The sequence below is a fragment of the Panulirus ornatus genome, chromosome 65 (assembly GCF_036320965.1).
Source record: "Panulirus ornatus isolate Po-2019 chromosome 65, ASM3632096v1, whole genome shotgun sequence".
Taxonomy (NCBI): Eukaryota; Metazoa; Arthropoda; class Malacostraca; order Decapoda; family Palinuridae; genus Panulirus; species Panulirus ornatus.
The window spans coordinates 16,896,413-16,920,475 of NC_092288.1; the positions used below are offsets into that span (position 1 = coordinate 16,896,413).

Consider the following 24,063-nt stretch of genomic DNA (forward strand, 5'->3'; position numbering starts at 1 on the left):
TGGTGTTCCCCAATGACCAGTCCTACTGCCTTCTTTCCCTCTTTTTGCCTCTTCAAAGACAATTTTCTACCTCCAACCTCTGATGCTGTTCACTCTTATGATGTCGATTCCACTTAACATTCTTCAGGTTTGCTTTCCCTTTCCTTTATTGTTCCTTTTTTTTTAATCCAGACTTGTGTTGCATCTCCAACTGGTTGTGCAGCGTTGTGACTGAATTCAACTGTGCACAGATGCGATTACTACCCAATTTTTCTTTCGAAATCCTACTTCCTCCCTACCACTGAATATGAAAAACAATACGATTCAACCATGCAATAACATATCATGCAATGTGTCCTGTAAATCCCTCACTATCTACATCTTGAAATATGTACTGTTCACAATCTCCAGGTGTTGTACAGGAGTCGCGATGCTTTTCTTTTTCTTTTCCGAGAAGTTGTTCCATTTTTAAAACGCTCCAGTATTGAGTGCTGCTCCCGCGTCTAGAGTGGTTCGTCTCTCATTTCGTCTATAATCAGGGTGGAATCCAAAACCTTCTACCTTATTAGTTCTTGCGCTGAAACCTCTCTCTCTCTCTCTACCAGCCTCTTACCATGCACTATGATGTTATTCCTCTGTCTCTCTCTGCTTCACAGGTATCATTTCGGTCACAACTCTCGCGACCTGCCTTCACTTGTCCGAACCCGTAAGATCTGCAAACATATGCCTACTTCTTCCTACGTTTTCTGTGTGTAGACCAACCACATGGGAGTTGGTCGTTATGATCTCAACTGTCCTAGTACAGCGAATTTGTTGAAATATCTTATCCTTCTCTTGTCTCCCTCTCTTCATATAACCTTTCCAACCTTCACAAGGTGGCTCTGCAGACACCCAAGCAGTTCGAGGTAGTCCTCCTACTTTTCCAAAAGACATGGCTAAGACTGGAGTATATTTCCACTTGTGACAGTTCCCCGTTAATGAAGAAGAAAATGGACTAACATGTTGAATAGGCAATGAGACTCAAACATCGTATGCAAATGAATTCTATCTGCTCTGTGGGGAGCCAGAGCCATTTTTTCTTTATTCTTGATCTCTACAATTCAAACCTTCGAGCACAGTAAAATGATTCTTGGGTATGACGGCTTACCCTCAGAGACCAGACCATTGTACTCAAGGGTCGTTCGACACTGCTTAATGATCATGTATTGTCTTGCTCTAGGGGTCGAACCGTCGTGTTCAAGGAGGGTACAGTAGTGTTCAAAGGTCGTGCCGTCGCGCTTGAAGGGGATCACGTCCTCTTGATCGAAGGTTGTCCCGGCGTTTTCAATGCGTTAAACACCCGCTGGCATGTAGTCACCTGGAAAAACGTGTTAACATGAGTTCGCTAACCATGCATCTATGTTGCCAATAATAATACAGTGGTCCTCTAACTATTTGAAATCCCAGCACCTACCCCTTCGAGTTGATAATGACAGCTGATGACGCCTTACCTCACAGAAATTGTAATGAGTATTGCAGCAACAATGCTTTCTGTCTATGAACCTAATCATATGATTCTCCATAATGAGCAATCAACCTCTTAACCGAACACCAACCTCTAACAGCCCCATGAACTACTTGTGGTACCACAGCACAAGAATGGGGCGAGAAAAGAGGTGGAACTCAAATAGTTTTACACATTTTATATATCGTATCTGGGGATAGGGGAGAAAGAATACTTCCTACGTATTCCCTGCGTGTCGTACTAGGCGACTAAAAGAGGGAGGGAACGGGGGGGCTGGAAATCCCCCCCTCTCGTTTTTGATTTTCCAAAAGAAGGAGCAGAGAAGGGGGCCAAGTGAGGATATTCCCTCAAAGACTCAGTTTTCTGTTCTTAACGCTACCTCGCTAACGCGGGAAATGGCGAAGAGTATGAAAAAGAAGAAAATAAATATATATAACTTCATGCCCCTCTTACAATATGAAGCAACAAATAATTTATGGATGTTGTCTGGAAACCACAATTGATATTTTCTGATTGTTTTTGTATTTCTATTTTTACTGCAAATCAAACACAGTGTTTCTCAGCACCTTCCCCCCTGCCATCTTCCCCACTAGTGTTTATCATCCCCTGCCATCTTCCCCACTAGTGTTTATCATCCCCTGCCATCTTCCCCACTAGTGTTTATCATCCCCTGCCGTCTTCCCCACTAGTGTTTATCATCCCCTGCCATCTTCCCCACTAGTGTTTATCATCCCCTGCCGTCTTCCCCACTAGTGTTTATCATCCCCTGCCATCTTCCCCACTAGTGTTTATCATCCCCTGCCATCTTCCCCACTAGTATTTATCATCCCCTGCCATCTTCCCCACTAGTGTTTATCATCCCCTGCCATCTTCCCCACTAGTGTTTATCATCCCCTGCCGTCTTCCCCACTAGTGTTTATCATCCCCTGCCATCTTCCCCACTAGTGTTTATCATCCCCTGCCATCTTCCCCACTAGTATCTATCATCCCCTGCCATCTTCCCCACTAGTGTTTATCATCCCCTGCCATCTTCCCCCACTAGTATTTATCATCCCCTGCCATCTTCCCACTAGTGTTTATCATCCCCTGCCATCTTCCCCACTAGTGTTTATCATCCCCTGCCATCTTCCCCACTAGTGTTTATCATCCCCTGCCATCTTCCCCACTAGTGTTTATCATCCCCTGCCATCTTCCCCACTAGTATTTATCATCCCCTGCCATCTTCCCCACTAGTGTTTATCATCCCCTGCCATCTTCCCCACTAGTGTTTATCATCCCCTGCCATCTTCCCCACTAGTATTTATCATCCCCTGCCATCTTCCCCACGAGTGTTTATCATCCCCTGCCATCTTCCCCACTAGTGTTTATCATCCCCTGCCATCTTCCCCACTAGTGTTTATCATCCCCTGCCATCTTCCCCACTAGTATTTATCATCCCCTGCCATCTTCCCCACTAGTGTTTATCATCCCCTGCCGTCTTCCCCACTAGTGTTTATCATCCCCTGCCGTCTTCCCCACTAGTGTTTATCATCCCCTGCCATCCTCCCCACTAGTGTTTATCATCCCCTGCCGTCTTCCCCACTAGTGTTTATCATCCCCTGCCATCTTCCCCACTAGTGTTTATCATCCCCTGCCATCTTCCCCACTAGTGTTTATCATCCCCCTGCCGTCTTCCCCACTAGTGTTTATCATCCCCCTGCCCTCTTCCCCACCAGTGTTTATCATCCCCTGCCATCTTCCCCACTAGTATTTATCATCCCCTGCCATCTTCCCCACTAGTGTTTATCATCCCCTGCCATCTTCCCCACTAGTATTTATCATCCCCTGCCATCTTCCCCACTAGTGTTTATCATCCCCTGCCATCTTCCCCATTAGTATTTATCATCCCCTGCCATCTTCCCCACTAGTATTTATCATCCCCTGCCATCTTCCCCACTAGTATTTATCATCCCCTGCCATCTTCCCCACTAATATTTATCATCCCCCCCCTGCCGTCCGCCACACCAGTGTTTATCATCCCCCTGCCGTCTTCCCCACTAGTGTTTATCATCCCCCTGCCGTCTTCCCCACTAGTGTTTATCATCCCCCTGCCCTCTTCCCCACCAGTGTTTATCATCCCCTGCCATCTTCCCCACTAGTATTTATCATCCCCTGCCATCTTCCCCACTAGTATTTATCATCCCCTGCCATCTTCCCCACTAGTGTTTATCATCCCCTGCCATCTTCCCCACTAGTATTTATCATCCCCTGCCATCTTCCCCACTAGTATTTATCATCCCCTGCCATCTTCCCCACTAGTAATTATCATCCCCTGCCATCTTCCCCACTAGTATTTATCATCCCCTGCCATCTTCCCCACTAGTGTTTATCATCCCCTGCCATCTTCCCCACTAGTATTTATCATCCCCTGCCATCTTCCCCACTAGTATTTATCATCCCCTGCCATCTTCCCCACTAGTATTTATCATCCCCTGCCATCTTCCCCACTAATATTTATCATCCCCCCCCTGCCGTCCGCCACACCAGTGTTTATCATCCCCCTGCCGTCTTCCCCACTAGTGTTTATCATCCCCCCCTGCCATCTTCCCCACTAGTGTTTATCATCCCCCTGCCGTACGCCCCACTAGTGTTTACTGTCCAACTTTGATTTTAGAAACGCCCATTTAGTGGCGCGGTACCGGCCAAGTTGGATGCCACTGGCCTAAACAGAGTCCCAGCTTTGGAACAGATTAGATAGTTATGTTGGAGATAGCTGACCTGATGGTCTAGATGGAGGGTTAGTTCATCCAATGCCATAGAAATAGGAATACCTCACCCATAATTCCAGAAATAGGGATAGATCATCCAAAGTTGAGCCATAGCTTCAGAAATAGGGATAGCTTATTCCAAACTGAGACATAGCTCCAGAAATAGGGATAGATCATCCAAGACTGAGCTATAGCTCCAGAAATAGGGATAGCTTATCCAAGGCTGAGCTATTGCTCCAGAAATAGGGGGAGCTCATCCAAAGCTAACACATAGCTCCAGAAATATGGGGAGCTCATCCAAAGCTAACACATAGCTCCAGAAATATGGGGAGCTCATCCAAAGCTAACACATAGCTCCAGAAATAGGGATAGCTTATCCAAAGCTGACCCATAGCTGTAGATATGGGGACAGTTCAACTAAAGCTATAGAAATAGGGACAGCTGACCCAATATCCTATCAATGGGGAAAGCTGACCCAAAGCTATAGAAATCTTGCAGGCGATAGATCTACCAAAGTACTACGAATACAATATGGTAATTAGTGACAGGCAAAGCTATAGATGCAATATAGAGCAATATCTGACCCCAAAGCTCTATGATTTTACATAGAAATAGCTCACCTTAAAGCTCCAAGAATCTAATTAGTGTTACCTCTCGTTTCCCCTTCTCCCGCAGGAGCGCCTTCTGCTCTCCGTCTTGCCGAGACATGTGGCTATGGAGATGAAGTCTGATATCGCGGGGACCCCGAAGGACACAATGTTCCACAAGATCTACATCCAAAGACACGAGAATGTCAGGTACGTGGTGGTAGGCGAGCTCATCCGAATATTGTCATGGGTGAATATCGTGGTAAATGAATATTCTTTCATGGGTGAATATTTGGGGAGGTGATGACTGGTGAGTATTGGAGATTTAGGTGCCAATTGTGGTAGGTGAGTGATGGTGAACATATTGAGGGATGGTAGAAGGTAAGAAATGTTGTGTGAGAAATGTTTGTGGTAAATGACAGCTGGAGGGAATATTGTGGGCTGGTGGAAGACAAGGAATATTTTAGTAGATGACAGCTCGAGAGAATATCAATGGTGTGGTAGAAGACAACGAATATTATGGTAGAAGACAGCTGAGAAAACATCATGGGGTGGTAGAAGGCAACGAATATTATGGTAGATGACAACTGGAGAGAATATTATGGCTGGTAGAAGGCCAGGAATATTGTGGTGGGTGATGAATCTTTAATACAGAGGTCGATAAGATCCGGATGGGCGCCTGGGATATTCTTAGCTCGTAAAGTGACGAGAGGCGCCCCTTTGATGTCAGGGGGAGTCCTGGTGGCTGTTGTGACGGAGACCTGAGGGTTGAGATCTGCTGGTGTGACGGAGCCCTAGATTTGTGACGGAAGATAAGGCAGGGGTCTCCTGGTGTGACGGAGCCGTTGAGGTAGGGGGACTGCTGGTGTTGCGTAATCATGAGGGCTGGGGGTCTGTTGATGTGTGGGAGATGCTGGAGAGATGGACTGTTGTTATGACGAGGCAATGGGGCTAAGGACTGTTGGTGTGACGGAGCCGTTGGAGTGGGAGGTGGGGGGAGGGTAGGACCTGCTGGTGTGACGGAGTCATGGAGGCTGAAGACTGGTGTGACGGAGCTGTGGGGGTCGGAGAATACTGTTGCGAAATAGGCTGTAGGAAGGCAGGGAGAGAGAGGTGTGTGACGGAGACGTGGAGGACAGTACGGAGTGATGCGGCGAAGCCATGGGAAGTGGAAGCTGCCGGTGTGACGTGATCCTGGGGACTGGGGACTGATGTGACGGAGTCGTAGAGGCTGGGGACTGCTGATGTCATGGAGGCATAGGTGCTGGGGGCTGGTGTGACGGTGTTATAGAGTGTGGGGACTGATATGGGAGTTGAGGTGGGGGTGGTGGAGGGCTGAAGGCTGATGTGACGCAGATGTAAGGGGGTGATGTGACGGAGTCAAGGAGTCTCAGATATGACGTGACGAGCTGGTGTGATGGAGCCGTGGTATCTAGGGGACAGCTAGTGTGACGGATTCGGGGGGGGGGGGGGCTTGGTACTGTTGTTACGGAGCTGTAAAGGGGGGGCTCTTAGTATGACGGAACCATAGCACTGTGGACTACTGGTGTGACGGAACAGTGTGGACAGGAGACTGCCGATGTGACGGAGCCGTGGACGCAAGGAACATGGGCGACGGAGCCGTGGACGCAAGGAACATGGGTGACGGAGCCGTAAACGCAAGGAACAAGCGTGACGGAGCCGTGGACGCAAGGAGCAAGCGTGATGGAGCCGTGGACGCAAGGAGCAAGCGTGACGGAGCCGTGGACGCAAGGAGCAAGCGTGACGGAGCCGCGGACGCAAGGAGCAAGCGTAACGGAGCCGTGGACGCAAGGAGCAAGCGTAACGGAGCCTTGAGAGAATCTGAAGTCTCTGGTATCGACAAGCCAGTCAGGGTGGGTACGCCCTCGTTCTCTCTTGGTTCCGCTGGTCATGACACATGTTGAGGTAGGGGAGGTTGGGCTGTCTCCCTCAGGGTACTGCCCCCCGGCTGATGGCGTAACCTCCACATTAATAAGAGGTCTGTGCAACCTACCTTGTGTGGCAGAGACACTCTATGTCTCTGGAGCCTTTGTGGTCGTCTCTGTATCCCTGGGATGTGCCTTGACTTCTGTAGTGAGAACATCTTTTTCTTTAACATGTAGACAAAGAGATGATATGTTTTGAATGGAAATATCCTGCAATTTGTGCTCCTCTCTGTCTCTGTCTCTGTCCCTATCTCTGTCTCTGTCTCTGTCTCTCTCTCTCTGTCTCTCAGACTAGAATTCAAAAAACATATTGACAAGATGGCACTCCCCAGCCAAACAAAGAGTGGTATGATTATGAGAACATTCACTAGAAGAGACAAACAAGTATTGATGAAAATGTTGCGTCCACACGAGAAGCAAAAATGAATACTGCTGTGGCGCTTGGTTATCAACCAGACAAAAGAAAATAAGTTATATAGAACCCCGATGCACTTCAAAAACAAAATAGAAGGGATTGGAACGTATGCATTATCAAGAGAAGCTGATAGATCTCACAGCTTTGGAGTTTAAAAGGAGGAGAGAGAGAGAGAGAGAGAGAGAGAGAGAGAGAGAGAGAGAGAGAGAGAGAGAGAGAGAGAGAGAGAGAGAGAGAGAGAGAGAGAGAGAGAGAGAGAGAGAGAGAGAGAGAGAGAGAGAGAGAGAGAGAGAGAGAGAGAGAGAGAGAGAGAGAGAGAGAGAGAGAGAGAGAGAGAGAGAGAGAGAGAGATTAAGGATAAGCCACGTATGGCAACGAATTTGGAAGGACAAGAGACAATATCATGGGACTAAAAATAGCCTCTCAACAAGTAAAAGAAAAGAGCGAAGTTTGAAAGAATACCATGAAGAACATTGAAAAGCTTTCAGAGAAATATGTATGAGATTCCTACAAGAAAGCTAAAGGAACTGTTCACTGCACCACCAGGGAACTGCTACAGAAAAACCTAAAAGAGAATGTTGGTACGTGGTTCGAGTCAGTCCCGGATGACCCAACGACTGACACGTTCGTAATGGTCATGGTGGCAGAGGGAAATAATAGTCTTCTTATTCATCGGGTGAGACAGGTGGTGAGCACGACGCGTTGACCCCACTCGTTTTAGATACTGATAGGAAGATGGAAAGGTAGGTGCTCTCTCTCTCTCTCTCTCTCTCTCTCTCTCTCTCCCACACACAAAAACACAAACAGTAAGAGATGCTCATATTCTTCCTGGCAGCTTCACTGAGGTACACCATAAACACCCTCCTCCTTCCTCCCACTTTTTGAAAGACTCGGCCCTGAGACATGTGTCTGTCCTCATTGTTCTGGCCGCCAGGAGAACCAATACTCTTCTATTTCTGGACCTTTACATAGGCTTACACGGCCCGAGAATCCCTTGAGCTCCGAAGTCGGCGACTGGGTTCGCATGGATAAACTTGGTACTCCGATACAGGATTTGTCTCTAAAGGAAATCGATCACATTTTCCTAACTGTTCGCCGGAGGTTTCTTTAAAGGAACGGCTGGGTCCCTGGCGCGGGAAGATGGCCCCCCTCCCCCACCACCACTACCGCAGGTCTTTCGTCTCGGACCTGAAGAGGCGCGCTAGAGATTCGCCTGAATTAAAGGATGTTATTCACAGACCCTCATCCCCCTCCCCTGCACCCTGACGTGCTGAAGAAGCATGAAGAATATTCTCAGAATATAGCGTCAGATCTTTAGATAATATTTCTCTTTTATTTTACGCCGAAAATCTCTGTTGAAATATGGAATATCATCAACTCCAGAGCTATAAAATACTGCAAAGGAGCTTGGGAACTCAATTAGGCTCACCGTAGGCGAAGAACGGATTTGGCCCAAGAAATACACGTTCTCTCACTCGAGAACCGTCTTACCAGGCCTCCTGGTGCTGGTAACACACTGACCACAAGTATATGGGTGAAGCCAATCTGGAAGATACGCAAGATGAACTACTGAAGAGGCGAGAAACCATATTGCCTTACCTAACCTTGATCTGAACTGTCAAAGTGAATCACCTGCAGGCTTAACTTGATGATTCAGACTGCCTCCATCCCACGAACTGACGGGTGTATTATGTTAGTCACTAATTAAGTACCTTGAGCTGGAGAACCCTGGAGTGAATATGGCTGCACCCCCGGGTATACAGACAGTGGCTGCCGACCTACCAACTGATGAAGCTCTTCCATCCTCCCCAGGGGTCAGGAGAGAACGTAGCTCTAGTGGTAGGTGGGAAGGCAGTGGAGATCAGTGGTATTAGCGGGGAGCAGCTAATGTGCGATGGTGATGGAGTAATCTAAGGGTGTATGTGTTCGCCTCACATACCATTCCAGTTAACTGGAAAGGGACTTGATTACCTCTCACTTAAAGGAAAAGCTAACTAGCATCATCTCTTCAGCTGTCATGGTATAACTGTGGCCAGCAAGCCAAATGAAGTCCCTGGTCATCACCTCCTGTCGTGGACTCAAAGATCATACGCTAGTGAGACAGCGTCCACAGTAATATCTTGCAGTTCTCCTACATCTTGCTCTTGTTGATGCCTTCATGAGCTGCGACGGAAGCCACTCGCAGTGTTTTCGCTTCTATATCTTTTTGTCTCAAGATGCTCTATACCTGAGTATATCGTGAGGATGCAGGGGAAATCAGGATTCCATGGGAGCCGTTCAAAACTGTTCTTGAGCATTGTGGAGGAGATGCGTTACCTTCTTTTTAGGTAACTTTTGAGGTGAGTCAAGGATGTATTGACTCCCACACTATTAATCGAGCTGTTCAATGATCGTTGTAGATCATTCAGTGTGAAGCATCTACAATTAGTGATATTGTTACCAGTGAATTGTAGATTCTGTTGTAGATGAAGTTATTGTCGTAGGACTATTAATGCTCCTGCTGCTGAATTCTATGGTCCTGAATAAGGACGTGAGGCCAGTGGGGCTTCACCTCTCCTGGACTAAGGCCAGAGCCGTAGTGTTTGGAGACGTGCCAGACAACACTACCCAGTTTATTAACACAACAATGAAGCCTTGTATAACTCATTGTCCACGTCAGTGGTGGGGTCTGGCACGGAGATCTGGCCTTTGATGTTATGGATTCTAGAGCAGCAGGAATAAATGACGCTCAGTATCTAGGAAGTGCTTTTGTAATACAAGGTTTTTTTGAATACTGCCATGAGAAGGCTTTGAACTGCATTCAATACATACGTTTATGGATACTGAAAGTACATGGAGAAGTTGTTCCTGCTTGTGCCTTGTCACATATGTGTTTGTTCGTTCTTGAGAGAGGGCAGTATGCGGTATCTGGAACGAAACTGTGTAAAATTCGTGGGCGCTACTAAACCCCAGGGCAAGGGAATGGAAGCTCCATTTTTCACTGGTTATGGACGGCATTTTTCATCGGCTGATTCAGAAGAAGAGTTGGAAAGAGTGGAGAGTCTGCGTGGTGATGTGTCCTGGAGGAGAATCTGAGAATAAATACAAATAATAAGAGGGTTCTCATGTCTGTAAGAAGGAGACGAGGAGTCCCAGAGAAATGTTTGCCCCCGAGGTGGACGGCCCAGGGCGTTCCAGGAACCTGGAGATCGTATTCAGGGTGGCTTGCTTGGGGTGTGGGAAAGCAGAAGGTGAGAGTAGTGAAGTGGTGCGGAGAAGCAAGAGTTGGAGACGTTCTCGAGTGGGCTCGTGAGTTTGGGATTGTAAGAACCTTAACCCTCTCCCTCCGAGGCAATGATGCATGGCGAGAGGATGATGTGTGGAGTAAGAAAACTATGCCGGCATCCATCTTATTCTTCAACAACATTTGATAAATACGAATCTCGTGTTCTCTTTTGTGCAAATTCTTTAGTATTCCGGCAACCATTTTGTACAATAGCCTCCAGTATGCTACAGTATGATGGCATTTGCTTCATTCTGTAGACTAAGGATTCTTGGAACATATGCTTTCGGCACGAATGAAGGCAAGTTGCTGGCTAGAGCTATGTCGGTCCAAAAGGGCAAGTGGCAAGGGAATCAGGATCGGCCAGCCATGAGTAATGCAAGGAGGCAGACATGACCAGATGTTGTACAAGACCTGAGGTGGTGGTTGGTGGTGATTCCTGAATATTGTGGTAAGTGGTGACCGGTGAATATTGTGGTAGGTGGGGGATATTGTTGTTGAGAGGGACTAGTAAATATTGTGGCAGGTTGTGACTGGTGAATATTGTGGCAGGTTGTGACTGGTGAATATTGTGGCAGGTTGTGACTGGTGAATATTGTGGCAGGTTGTGACTGGTAAATATTGTGGCAGGTTGTGACTGGTGAATATTGTGGCAGGTTGTGACTGGTGAATATTGTGGTAGGTGGTGAATATTGTTGTTAATGGGGACTTCTAAATTTTGTCGTAGGTTGTGACAGTTGAGTATTGTGGTAGGTAATGAGCATTGTGGTAAATGGGGGCTGCTGAATGTTGTGGTATTTGGTGAATATTGTGGTTGGTGGTGACTGATGAATATTGTGGAAGGTGGTGTATATTGTGGTAGATAGGAACTAACGACTTTTGTGATAGGTGGTGAATATTGTGGTACACGGGGACTGGTACTTCCAATGCTTCATCTAAACCAACCATGCCATATCTTTTTTTCTCTCTTTCTCCCTTCGTTTCTTCTTCAACCACCAAACCCCCCATCAAACCCCCTCCCGCTCCTCCCCCAGTATCACCCCACTCCCGCTGCATCTTGTGTCGGCCGGAATGAAGCCAATTTGGAAATTCTCTTATATTGATTACGTTCCTCAAATAACATCGGGAGGGGAGGGGTGGCTGGGTGGTGTGTGTGTGTGTGTGTGTGTGTTGTGTTCGTCGCCACGGTTGGTGGATGCAGCCGACCCCCCACCGCCTGGCACGAGGAGGTAATGAACGCAATCATTTTTTTTTTCTCTCTCTCTCTCTTGCTCCTTCTGCTTCATCTGTTATTTGCAGTGGAACATTATGAAGTACAATTCCACTCATGGCAAGTGTTTCGTTCTGTTACTGTTGCTCATTAGACGATAGTTCAGGGATCCCTGAAAGACTGAGGAAAGTTATCATTGTCTTTCTACGTCTCCTTCTGTTTCTGTTATGAATTTTTTTTTGTTCTAGATCACCGATGTTTGCAATTACATGTTATTTTCATACAGGTGGAATGATGGGTCACAGACTGGGTAACGTATTTAGGATCAATACCCAAGAATTTCAGTGGGTGTATAAGATTGAATGCGATAGACATACGAGAAAATGGAAAAAAAGATAGTAGAAGGTAGAATGAGGAAAGAAAATCGGCTTGTCAATATAGATCTTTCTCACGTTCTGGGGCAGTCAAGGCGCCTTAATTATTCATTCTTAAAAAATTCTGAGAGGTCGAGGTTCATTAATCGTAATTTCTACTTGGCGAATTAACACAGTCCCTTACCTCTGCGAATCAGTGCTATCCCTTCACTTGGCGAATTAACAAGGTCCCTTCACTTGGCGAAGTAACACGGTCCCTTCACTTGGCGAAGTAACACGGTCCCTTCACTTGACGAAGTAACACGGTCCCTTCACTTGACGAAGTAACACGGTCCCTTCACTTGAAATACCTCAGTCCCTTCACATGGCGAAGTAACACGGTCCCTTCACTTGGCGAAATACCAGAGTCCCTTCACTTGGCGAAGTAACACGGTCCCTTTACTGAGTGAATTAACACAGTCCCTTCCCTCTGCGAATCAGCGCTATCCCTTCACTTGGCGAATTAACAAGGTCCCTTAACTTGACGAAGTAACACGGTCCCTTCACTTGACGAAGTAACACGGTCCCCTCACTTGACGAAATACCTCAGTCCCTTCACTTGGCGAAGTAACATGGTCCCTTCACTTGGCGAAGTAACAAGGTCCCATAACTTGACGAAGTAACACGGTCTCTTCACTTGACGAAGTAACACGGTCCCTTCACTTGACGAAGTAACACGGTCCCTTCACTTGGCGAATTAACAAGGTCCCTTAACTTGACGAAGTAACACGGTCCCTTCACTTGACGAAGTAACACGGTCCCTTCACTTGACGAAGTAACACGGTCCCTTCACTTGGCGAAATACCTCAGTCCCTTCACTTGACCAAGTAACACGGTCCCTTCACTTGAAATACCTCAGTCCCTTCACTTGGCGAAGTAACACGGTCCCTTCACTTGGCGAAATACCACAGTCCCTTCACTTGACGAAGTAACATGGTTCCTTTACTTAGCGAATTAACGCAGTCCCTTCCCTCTGCGAATTAGCGCGGTCACTTCACTTGGCGAATTAACAAGGTCCCTTCACTTGACGAAGTAACACGGTCCCTTCACTTGACGAAGTAACACGGTCCCTTCACTTGACGAAGTAACACGGTCCCCTCACTTGAGGAAATACCTCAGTCCCTTCACTTGACGAAGTAACACGGTCCCTTTACTTAGCGAATTAACACAGTCACTTTACCTCTGCGATTCAGCGTGGTCCCTTCACTTGGCGAATTAACAAGGTCCCTTCACTTGACGAAGTAACACAGTCCCTTCACTTGGCGAAGTAACACAGACCCTTACCTAATCGAATTATCACGGTCCCTTAGCTAGGCGAATAAACACTGTCGCCTAACTTGTCGAGTTAACACAGTCCCTGAACTACAGGGGGCATGTGTATGCGTTCGTCACATTGCAAGTTCTCTCCATTCCCATCCCCCTCTTCGCCTCCCCCCCCCTTCCCCCCTTTTGAGCTGTCCGTGAATGCAATGCAGTGCCAATAAAATTCACGAATACCTGGGTAATTGTTGCCGTCTGTCGTTTGCAGTGCCAAAATGCAGCAGTAGTGTGATCAAGCTAATACCTCACGAGTTGTGTGTGTGTGTGTGAGGCGTCTGCCAAATGACACAGCGAGGTGTGCACGTGGGCGCAGAGCCGAGAGAGAGAGAGAGAGAGAGAGAGAGAGAGAGAGAGAGAGAGAGAGAGAGAGAGAGAGAGAGAGAGAGAGAGAGAGAGAGAGAGAGAGAGAGAGAGAGAGAGAGAGAGAGAGAGAGAGAGAGAGTAATTGCACGTACCGCTCACCGCAGGAAAATTCTAGGGTTACCGAGATCGACTCGTGTGAGTCAAGGTGTCGTCAAACGTTGTGTGGGAGATGGAGAGGCTCTCTGTTTGTGGGCTGAAATCCAGCAGCCCATATGTGGGTGAATCAGAAAAGACAGCCACTTGGGACAAAGGAATGGCAGCTGACATCCAGGGAAAAGCTCTGTCTCGCTCCCAACAAGGAACATACAATGATTTTGGTCACCAGAGTAAATCTATTCCTCTTATGGCTTTAGCCTCACGGTAGAACAGCGCCAGGGTAAATTTCAAACGTATAGACCAATCGTTAATCTAAGGTGGGCACCAGTTTTACAGCCTTCTGCAGACTAACCTAATACACCAACCCTCGGGTTATCTATCCTCTTGTCTCGTGTCTGTTACACAGCTGAGGGTCTGGTAATACGACATACCAGTGTTACTAATAGTGGAGAGAAGGTTGGTGAAGGCTGCGTATATCTCAGCAGTTTTGTTACAAGGAAACTGAGCTGTGGTTATGGATGACCTGAAGGCGAGAGTGAGTAATGTGGCTGGTGAGGTGTGTATGGCGTATTATATGAGGTAAATAGAAAGCGTAAACAGCTTGGGGGGGGGGGGGGGGGCTGGGGTACTGTAAAAGAAATCGTGATTGGAAATATCTGGTTTAAAAAAGACGATGTATTTGTTTATGTTCTAACTGATAGGGAGTACAAATGAGAGATTCCTGGATGTGGGTGTGGTGAGAGCGGCAGCTGATGGAATGTCTGATCTTTGTTAAGTACAAGCAAGAGTGAAGGTTTGTAGAGGCTTGAAAAATGAGGGGATGATGTGAGTGGGAAGAGGGAATTGAAAGTCAGTGAGCTATATAAAGGTATTTGGAGAAGAGATACCAGGAGATACCGGGTACACAATGGCAAAAGGTGAGATAAAATTAATCTAGGGGAGTGGGTGAGGAACGTTAGTAATTTAGGGAAGTAGTGCTTACAAGGGCGGGAGGAGTGTATAGCATGCAGAGGATGGGAGGTGGGCTGGTGAGAGAGGGTAGTGAGTGCTGGGATGAGGAAGTGAACTTGGTAGTGAAAGAGGAAATAGTTGTGTATAGGTGTTATCTGCAGGGAAGGCGTGCAAGTGATTAGGGAATGTATAAGAGAAAGCGGCTAATGGTGCAGGGAGTGAAAAGAGACGTAATTAGAGTTGGGTTAGAAAGCATCAACAAACTTCAGGGAGAAGATGGTCAATAGTATGAAATGAGAAAGAAAAGAAATGGGAGCATCGGTGAAGGAGGCATATGTGCAAAAGTGGTAACAAACAGAAATGAGGTGAAGGAGGAGATGGAATGAGTATCTTGAAAGGCTGTCAAATGTATTCTATAATAGGCTGCCAGGTATGGAATGTTTTGAACAGGGAGATATACGTAGTGAGAGTCATGGAAAGTGGTTAGTAAGAAGAGGAGAAGAGAATTTCATCAGAGAGATGATTGTGTTGTTGATTACTTAGTATTTTCAGTGCATGTATGACTCGTGGTGAGGTTCCTGAGGATTGGCGGAATGACTGTATAGTGCCATTATGTAAATAGAAGGAGGACAAAAGTGAACAATCAGATTACAGTGGTAAAAGTCTTTTGATTATTCCTGGCACTTTGTATGGGAGAGTGGTTTATGAGATGGTGGTGACACACACACACACACACACACACACACATACATACGCACACACACACACATATATATATATATATATATATATATATATATATATATATATATATATATATATATATATATATATATATATATATATATATATATATATATATATATATATATATATATATATATATACACATATGTTGAATGTGTTTGATGATAGAGTGGCAGATATAGGGTGTTTTGGTCGAGGTGGTGTGCAAAGTGAGAGGGTTAGGGAAAATGATTTGGTAAACAGAGAAGAGGTAGTAAAAGCTTTGCGGAAGATGAAAGCCGGCAAGGCAGCAGGTTTGGATGGTACTGCAGTGGAATTTATTAAAAAAGGGGGTGACTGTATTATTGACTGGTTGGTAAGGTTATTTAATGTATGTATGACTCATGGTGAGGTGCCTGAGGATTGGCGGAATGCGTGCATAGTGCCATTGTACAAAGGCAAAGGGGATAAGAGTGAGTGCTCAAATTACAGAGGTATAAGTTTGTTGAGTATTCCTGGTAAATTATATGGGAGGGTATTGATTGAGAGGGTGAAGGCATGTACAGAGCATCAGATTGGGGAAGAGCAGTGTGGTTTCAGAAGTGGTAGAGGATATGTGGATCAGGTGTTTGCTTTGAAGAATGTATGTGAGAAATACTTAGAAAAGCAAATGGATTTGTATGTAGTATTTATGGATCTGGAGAAGGCATATGATAGAGTGGATAGAGGTGCTCTGTGGAAGGTATTAAGAATATATGGTGTGGGAGGCAAGTTGTTAGAAGCAGTGAAAAGTTTTTATCGAGGATGTAAGGCATGTGTACGTGTAGGAAGAGAGGAAAGTGATTGGTTCTCAGTGAATGTAGGTTTGCGGCAGGGGTGTGTGATGTCTCCATGATTGTTTAATTTGTTTATGGATGGGGTTGTTAGGGAGGTGAATGCAAGAGTTTTGGAGAGATGGGCAAGTATGAAGTCTGTTGGGGATGAGAGAGCTTGGGAAGTGAGTCAGTTGTTGTTCGCTGATGATACAGCGCTGGTGGCTGATTCATGTGAGAAACTGCAGAAGCTGGTGACTGAGTTTGGTAAAGTGTGTGAAAGAAGAAAGTTAAGAGTAAATGTGAATAAGAGCAAGGTAATTAGGTACAGTAGGGTTGAGGGTCAAGTCAATTGGGAGGTAAGTTTGAATGGAGAAAAACTGGAGGAAGTAAAGTGTTTTAGATATCTGGGAGTGGATCTGGCAGCGGATGGAACCATGGAAGCGGAAGTGGATCATAGGGTGGGGGAGGGGTCGAAAATCTTGGGAGCCTTGAAGAATGTGTGGAAGTCGAGAACATTATCTCGGAAAGCAAAAATGGGTATGTTTGAAGGAATAGTGGTTCCAACAATGTTGTATGGTTGCGAGGCGTGGGCTATGGATAGAGTTGTGCGCAGGAGGATGGATGTGCTGGAAATGAGATGTTTGAGGACAATGTGTGGTGTGAGGTGGTTTGATCGAGTAAGTAACGTAAGGGTAAGAGAGATGTGTGGAAATAAAAAGAGCGTGGTTGAGAGAGCAGAAGAGGGTGTTTTGAAATGGTTTGGGCACATGGAGAGAATGAGTGAGGAAAGATTGACCAAGAGGATAAATGTGTCGGAGGTGGAGGGAACGAGGAGAAGTGGGAGACCAAATTGGAGGTGGGAAGATGGAGTGAAAAAGATTTTGTGTGATCGGGGCCTGAACATGCAGGAGGGTGAAGAGGCAAGGAATAGAGTGAATTGGATCGATGTGGTATACCGGGGTTGACGTGCTGTCAGTGGGTTGAATCAGGGCATGTGAAGCGTCTGGGGTAAACCATGGAAAGCTGTGTAGGTATATATATTTGCGTGTGTGGACGTATGTATATACATGTGTATGGGGGTGGGTTGGACCATTTCTTTCGTCTGTTTCCTTGCGCTACCTCGCAAACGCGGGAGACAGCGACAAAGCAAAAAGAAAAAAAAAAAAAAATATATATATATATATATATATATATATATATATATATATATATATATATATATATATATATATATATATATATATATATATATATATATATATATATATATATATATATATATATATATATATATATATATATATATATATATATACAAACCTTGAGAATGGTGCACTATACAAAGTGGGCTATGGCTGGCTCCAGTCGTCAGGTGATGGAAGGTGTGGTGGTGGTGGTGATGATGTTGAGGCAAGAGACCAACCGTCTTAGTTGCTACTCTCCAGCGTCCAAACTTTCCAGCCAACATCACTAACTTGGTCCCTCGCTCTTGGCTCACGACTCGTATAGTTTCCCCGTCAGACAGGGAGGATCGACCCTTCCCTCCTCCCGAGGGGGACACACGTTCGTCCAACTCACAGTCCATCATGGTGATGGTGTGTCTAAACATAATAATGTTAGGAGCCTTGCCATTCCTCTCTCTTCTCTCTCTCTCTCTCTCTCTCTCTCTCTCTCTCTCTCTCTCTCTCTCTCTCTCTCTCTCTCTCTCTCTCTCTCTCTCTATATATATATATATATATATATATATGTGTGTGTGTGTGTGGTGTGAGGTGGTTTGATCGAGTAAGTAACGTAAGGGTAAGAGAGATGTGTGGAAATAAAAAGAGCGTGGTTGAGAGAGCAGAAGAGGGTGTTTTGAAATGGTTTGGGCATATGGAGAGAATGAGTGAGGAAAGATTGACCAAGAGGATATATGTGTCAGAGGTGGAGGTAACGAGAAGTGGGAGACCAAATTGGAGGTGGAAAGATGGAGTGAAAAAGATTTTGAGTGATCGGGGCCTTAACATGCAGGAGGGTGAAAGGCGGGCAAGGAATAGAGTGAATTGGATCGATGTGGTATACCGGGGTTGACGTGCTGTCAGTGGATTGAATCAGGCAGGGCATGTGAAGCGTCTGGGGTAAACCATGGAAAGTTGTGTGGGGCCTGGATGTGGAAAGGGAGCTGTGGTTTCGGGCATTATTGCATGACAGCTAGAGACTGAGTGTGAACGAATGGGGCCTTTGTTGTCTTTTCCTGGCGCTACCTCGCACACATGAGGGGGGAGGGGGATGGTATTCCATGTGTGGCGAGGTGGCGATGTGGATGAATAAAGGCAGACAGTGTGAATTGTGTGCATGGGTATATATGTATGTGTCTGTGTGTGTATATATATGTGTACATTGAGAAGTATAGGTATGTATATTTGCGTGTGTGGACGTGTATGTATATACATGTGTATGGGGGTGGGTTGGGCCATTTCTTTCGTCTGTTTCCTTGCGCTACCTCGCAAACGCGGGAGACAGCGACAAAGCAAAATTAATATATATATATATATATATATATATATATATATATATATATATATATATATATATATATATATATATATATATACATAAAATCAAGGGTTTGTTGCTTGGAAAACGATGTGGTAATAGGAAAATAATGACGAAGGCTGAGATGAACATCTTTAGTTTTATTGTATTACGTTTAAGTAATTACATATATGATCGTCAGAGCCCAGAAAGTAAATATCATAATGACCGTCAGAACCCATAAAGTAAAAATGATATGCATATAATGTCTACATTATGAATTTCTAATCAAACCATAAAGGCCAAAATGTTCCTTGAGAATTATGTTTCATGAAAGCCCAGCGCCATAAATATAATCGAGAAGGAATACAGAAAAGTATTCAATGGTTAACAATCCTTCCTCATTGAAAGTGCACTAAAACATGAGTTTTGTATATACAGCACAGGCAATATTTCGTCATCGATATCAAAATTCTACAGTTCTGAATTAAATGTCTTAAAATTAAAACACAAAAGATTCTACTTGAAACCTAATGAAACTTATATATAAACGCAGTAACTCTCTCCATACCTCATTGTTACTTGGAGTTTGTTACTTCCTGTAGGGTAGGAGGGGATCCCAGAATCAACAGGTCGGTGTTTGATGTGCTTGTTGTACGTTGGGTTTTGCGGCCATCGACTTATGAGAAAGATCCTTAGGCCTGGATGAGCTACTGGCCAGCTCAGAGTAGCTCACTGTCGACATTATGTGGTCACTGTCATGAGTGTGGTTAGGTATTGCTGAGAACAAGGCTTGGGTAATCAGGCAAGTTCGCTCATACCGACAGCCGATATTGTTCGCGAATGCGCGTCCTGAGGTGTCTCTTCGTCTTGCCGCTATACAGAGCATCACAGCTGTTGTCCCATTTATACTGGTAGACAATTGACGATTGCACTACGTACGAATAATATCCTCAGACTTGAAATGTGACACAGGGTTGTAATTCCTGATGTAAGAATACTACTGTAATGTTAAGTTGTGGGTAAAACTCTGGTAATAATACAGTCAGTTACTTATGAAGTGTCTAACTACTCTACCCAGTGAACCAGTCTGGAAAATATATTGCATCTCAAGGTACAGTTGATGGTTTTAATGGTCATAATAATTAGTTTAGTGCTTTATCAATATGCACATTGATGAAGCTTGAAGGAAATCCGTTCTTATGTAAAACATTTTCCAATGAGTTTACTTCATTGCAGCATTTAAGATAATCAGAACCTATATAAAATGTTCGTGTGGCCCAGGATCACCACAAAGTTGTGTTTACATTCGATCGAGATAAAAAAAATGTAATTTTCGTGCAAATATTAGTAAATATTGGTTTCCTGTATGCTCATGTTGTGAAGGAAGGGGAGGGTATCATTTCTTTTTCCCACTTATTCGGTAAATTCATTGTTATTATGCTGGGAGTTCAAGTGATTGAAAGATAAAGGATATAGCTATGCTTCATGTCCGCGATCATCATTACTAGCGCCTCTATAGTCAAAATGACAATTCGCAGCTGATTCTCTTTGAGTTATCCGTGTGCTCTCTGACTTTACCACACTATTCTGTGAGTTTCTGAAATCTTCCAGTGTCACAAATAACCTTGAAAGGACTCCAATAGTCTGTTGCTGATTGAATTCCTCTGTATTCTTTTGCATTTTCGTTTATCCGCCGCAGACACAAATCAAAAACGTATTAGCCTATATATAAGTTTAATTTTCCAAAATAAGGAACAGAGAAGGGGGCCAGGTGAAGCTATTCCCTCAAAGGCCCAGTCCTCTGTTCTTAACGCTACCTCGCTAATGCGGGAAATGGCAAATAGAATGAAAAAAAAAGTTATCAAACAAGGGTATGGAATGTGATGGACACTTCGCTAGCCACCTAACTTCATGGTGACTCCAAAATACTTTAGCAAGTGTTGGAGTTGGTGATGAACCCATCATGACACCATCCGTTTGCCTAAATCTAGCGCCAGTGAACAACGAGCAACAGTCGCTACATGGCAAAGATAATAGCACGTTTCATCATCAACAACACCTCTCGCTTTTAGATTCCTTTAACACTTTATTGATTAGATAAAACTAAAAGAGTCTTAAAGAATGTAAAAGCGAGTGGTGTTCTTGGCGATAAAACGGGTTCATAGTTACATAGCTCCAGGCCAGGCGTTATGTACCGTCTGCCAAAGGTGCATAAGGAGGATTGTTCCCTGAGGCGTATGCTCTCTGCAATCGGCACATAGAGTGACGGTCTAGCTAAATTAGCTCCAATCGTTTGACCACAAACTAACGACAAACTTGCAATGAGATATTCATTTTTTTTTTCGTGTGCAAAAGAGAACTGTAATCTGTATTTCAGTAGCTGTATTATGGTTAGGTATGACGTAAAATCATTGTGTACACACATCTCAGTCGAGGAAACCATCAATATCTGTGTTAACAACCTGTTCAGCGTCACAAACACAGGTCATAGGTTAAATAAGTCTCAGTTTAAGGGAAACTTTGTCGTATTATTTCCTTTTTGTTCAACGACGCTGGGTCCAACATTAGCTGACGCATTTGTATGTTACCATGATGTTGGTGACTGGTAAGGAGTTTTATAAAGGACAGGGGCCAGGTAAGGATATTCCCTCAAAGGCCCAGTCCTCTGTTCTTAACGCTACCTCGCTAACACGGGAAATGGCGAATAGTTTGAAAGAAAAGAAATATATATCTATATCTATATCTATATCTATATCTATCTATCTATCTATCTATCTATATATATATATATATATATATATATATATATATATATATATATATATATATATATATATATATAACGATAATTTTTCTATTTCTATGTCTGCGGACGATATACCTCTATTTCTAAATTGCTTGAGGTCCCAACATAACAATGATGATTGTGTGCATTATAAGTGGAAACGAAAAAATTATTCCCTCCCCCTTACTTTATATAAAGGTAATTGTGGGAATTCCATCTCAGTATCAGTATATAGGAAACCAACATTTACTCGTCTGTGCATGAAATTTACTTATTTTATTCTGATCGAATGAATAAAAACGCCACTTGGTGGTGACTGGCCACACGAACATTTTGTATATGATCTGATTATCTTTAATCTCACACTGATGTAGATCAGTGTGACATATCTTACACAAGAACGGTATTTCTTTAAACTTCAGTAATGTGTATGTTTGTAAACAACACTTAATTATTACTTATGTCCATCAGTAAACCATCAACTCTACCTAAGGAGGTAATATATTTTCCATCTTGTTGACTGAGAAAGCTGGTTATGGACTTCGTAAGAAATGAACTGTATTATCATCACGTGGATTTCACCGATAAGTTAAACATTCGACTAGTTTTCAATACGTAATGAAGTCGTCAATTGTTTCCCAGTATAAACACAACAACTGTGATGTTTTGCGTATCGGCAAGACGAAGCGACGCGCATTCATGTAAAACTTAGGGCGGTCAGTACGAACGACGTGCCGAATTACCAAACCACCCTTCGCAGCAATACGTAATCACGCTCACGACAATGACCAGCCAATGTCGATAGCGAGCATTTCTATGCAGGCCAGTAGGTCATCAAACACCGACCTGGTAACACCACAGAGCCCCACCCTTGCCATACAGGAATAAACCTTCTATAAGTAACAGTGAGGTATCGAGAAAGTTATTGCTCTTTGGGATGAGTTTTATTAGGTTTAAAGGAGAACTTTCTTGTTGGTTGTAAATGTATTTTTTCACGTTAGGAAATTTAGTTTAGAACAGTCAAATTGTAACTTCGACTGGGAGATTGTGTCTGTGTTGAATTTATATGTGATGTTTTAATGTATTTCAGATAAGGAAGGGTTGTTAGGTATTATAGATAAGGTAGGGTTGTTAAGCATTATAGATAAGGTAGGGTTGTTAAGTATTATAGATAAGGTAGGGTTGTTAAGTATTAAAGATAAGGTAGGGTTGTTAAGTATTATAGATAAGGTAGGGTTGTTAAGTATTATAGATAAGGTAGGGTTGTTAAGTATTATAGATAAGGTACGGTTGTTAGGTATTAGAGATATTTCTATATTCTTTCTCAATTATTCATTTCACGTTGGGCTTTTATGATATCTATATTTGGCAAGGAACATTTCAGACTTTATATATTGGACAGCAACTCATGATGTATATATTACATGCGTATTATTCTTTCTTTATGGGCTCTTATGACGGTATATGGAATTACCGAAACGTAAGCCAAGTAAAACCAGAAATGTTCGTTCAAGCCCTGATTGTCTCTCTCTCTCTCTCTCTCTTCTCTCTCTCTCTCTCTCTCTCTCTCTCTCTTTCTCTCTCTCTTTCTCTTCTCTTTCTCTCTCTCTCTCTCTCTCTCTCTCTCTCTCTCTCTCTCTCTCTCTCTCTCCTTTTCTTTCTTTGTTCCTCTGTCACATGACCTGACAGTGAGTTCCCAAGGGGCTCGTAATTTTTGACAGGTGATGGACATCTGTCTCGTTCTCCCAATATCACTTGGAGAACAAATTTGCTTTGCATGTGTAGATTTTTTTCCCCTTCTTGGTTCTGTGGAAAAATACAACTGACCACAAGTTTACATAGTTCTTTCTACAGTGACCAACATGGCACGAACATAAAGGACATGCTCCAGTGAAGGCCATCTCGGGTGAAAGTAATAATTAGATACATAGAATAGACAGCAGAAATCATTTATGGCTTCGTGAGTGTTTTTAGATCTGATCCTTAAAGACAGGGAGGGTTGTATGAGGAGGAGGAGACAGAAGAAGTACAGAGGCATCATAACGGCCCATCCTCGAGTGGTTAGTCTCCACACAGAAACTATGGGAAGCAGCAGCCGAGCGCACAGGGCCACATATTTTGCAATTATGTTTTGATGGAGGACTTATAACAGTGCTGCCTTGTGTATGATATATCAGTAAGAACCAAAACAAACTTTATTACAGTATGATTTCCATCCTTAGCTCAGTGAAGGATCTGTTTTCATTATAATCTCCTTTGCAGCATTTAATTTCACTGATTTATTAAACTAATTGCAACATTTATTAATCTTGCTGATCTTAATCTCTATCATTTAATAATGCCACTCATTTCTCTAATCTCGGTGCGACATTCACTATTCTCGTTCATCTTCCCTCTCATCTTAATGGTGTATTAGCGTCACTGATC

General features: G+C 44.1%; 1 protein-coding gene across 1 annotated transcript in view; it reads left to right on the forward strand.

Annotated features, from left to right (window-relative positions):
* The window catches only part of LOC139746556 (adenylate cyclase type 6-like), a 1,154,491-nt gene that overhangs the window by 869,817 nt on the left and 260,611 nt on the right, over positions 1-24,063 (forward strand). The window contains 1 exon segment of the mRNA XM_071657911.1: positions 4,906-5,027. Coding sequence (XP_071514012.1) covers positions 4,906-5,027 — 122 coding nt within the window.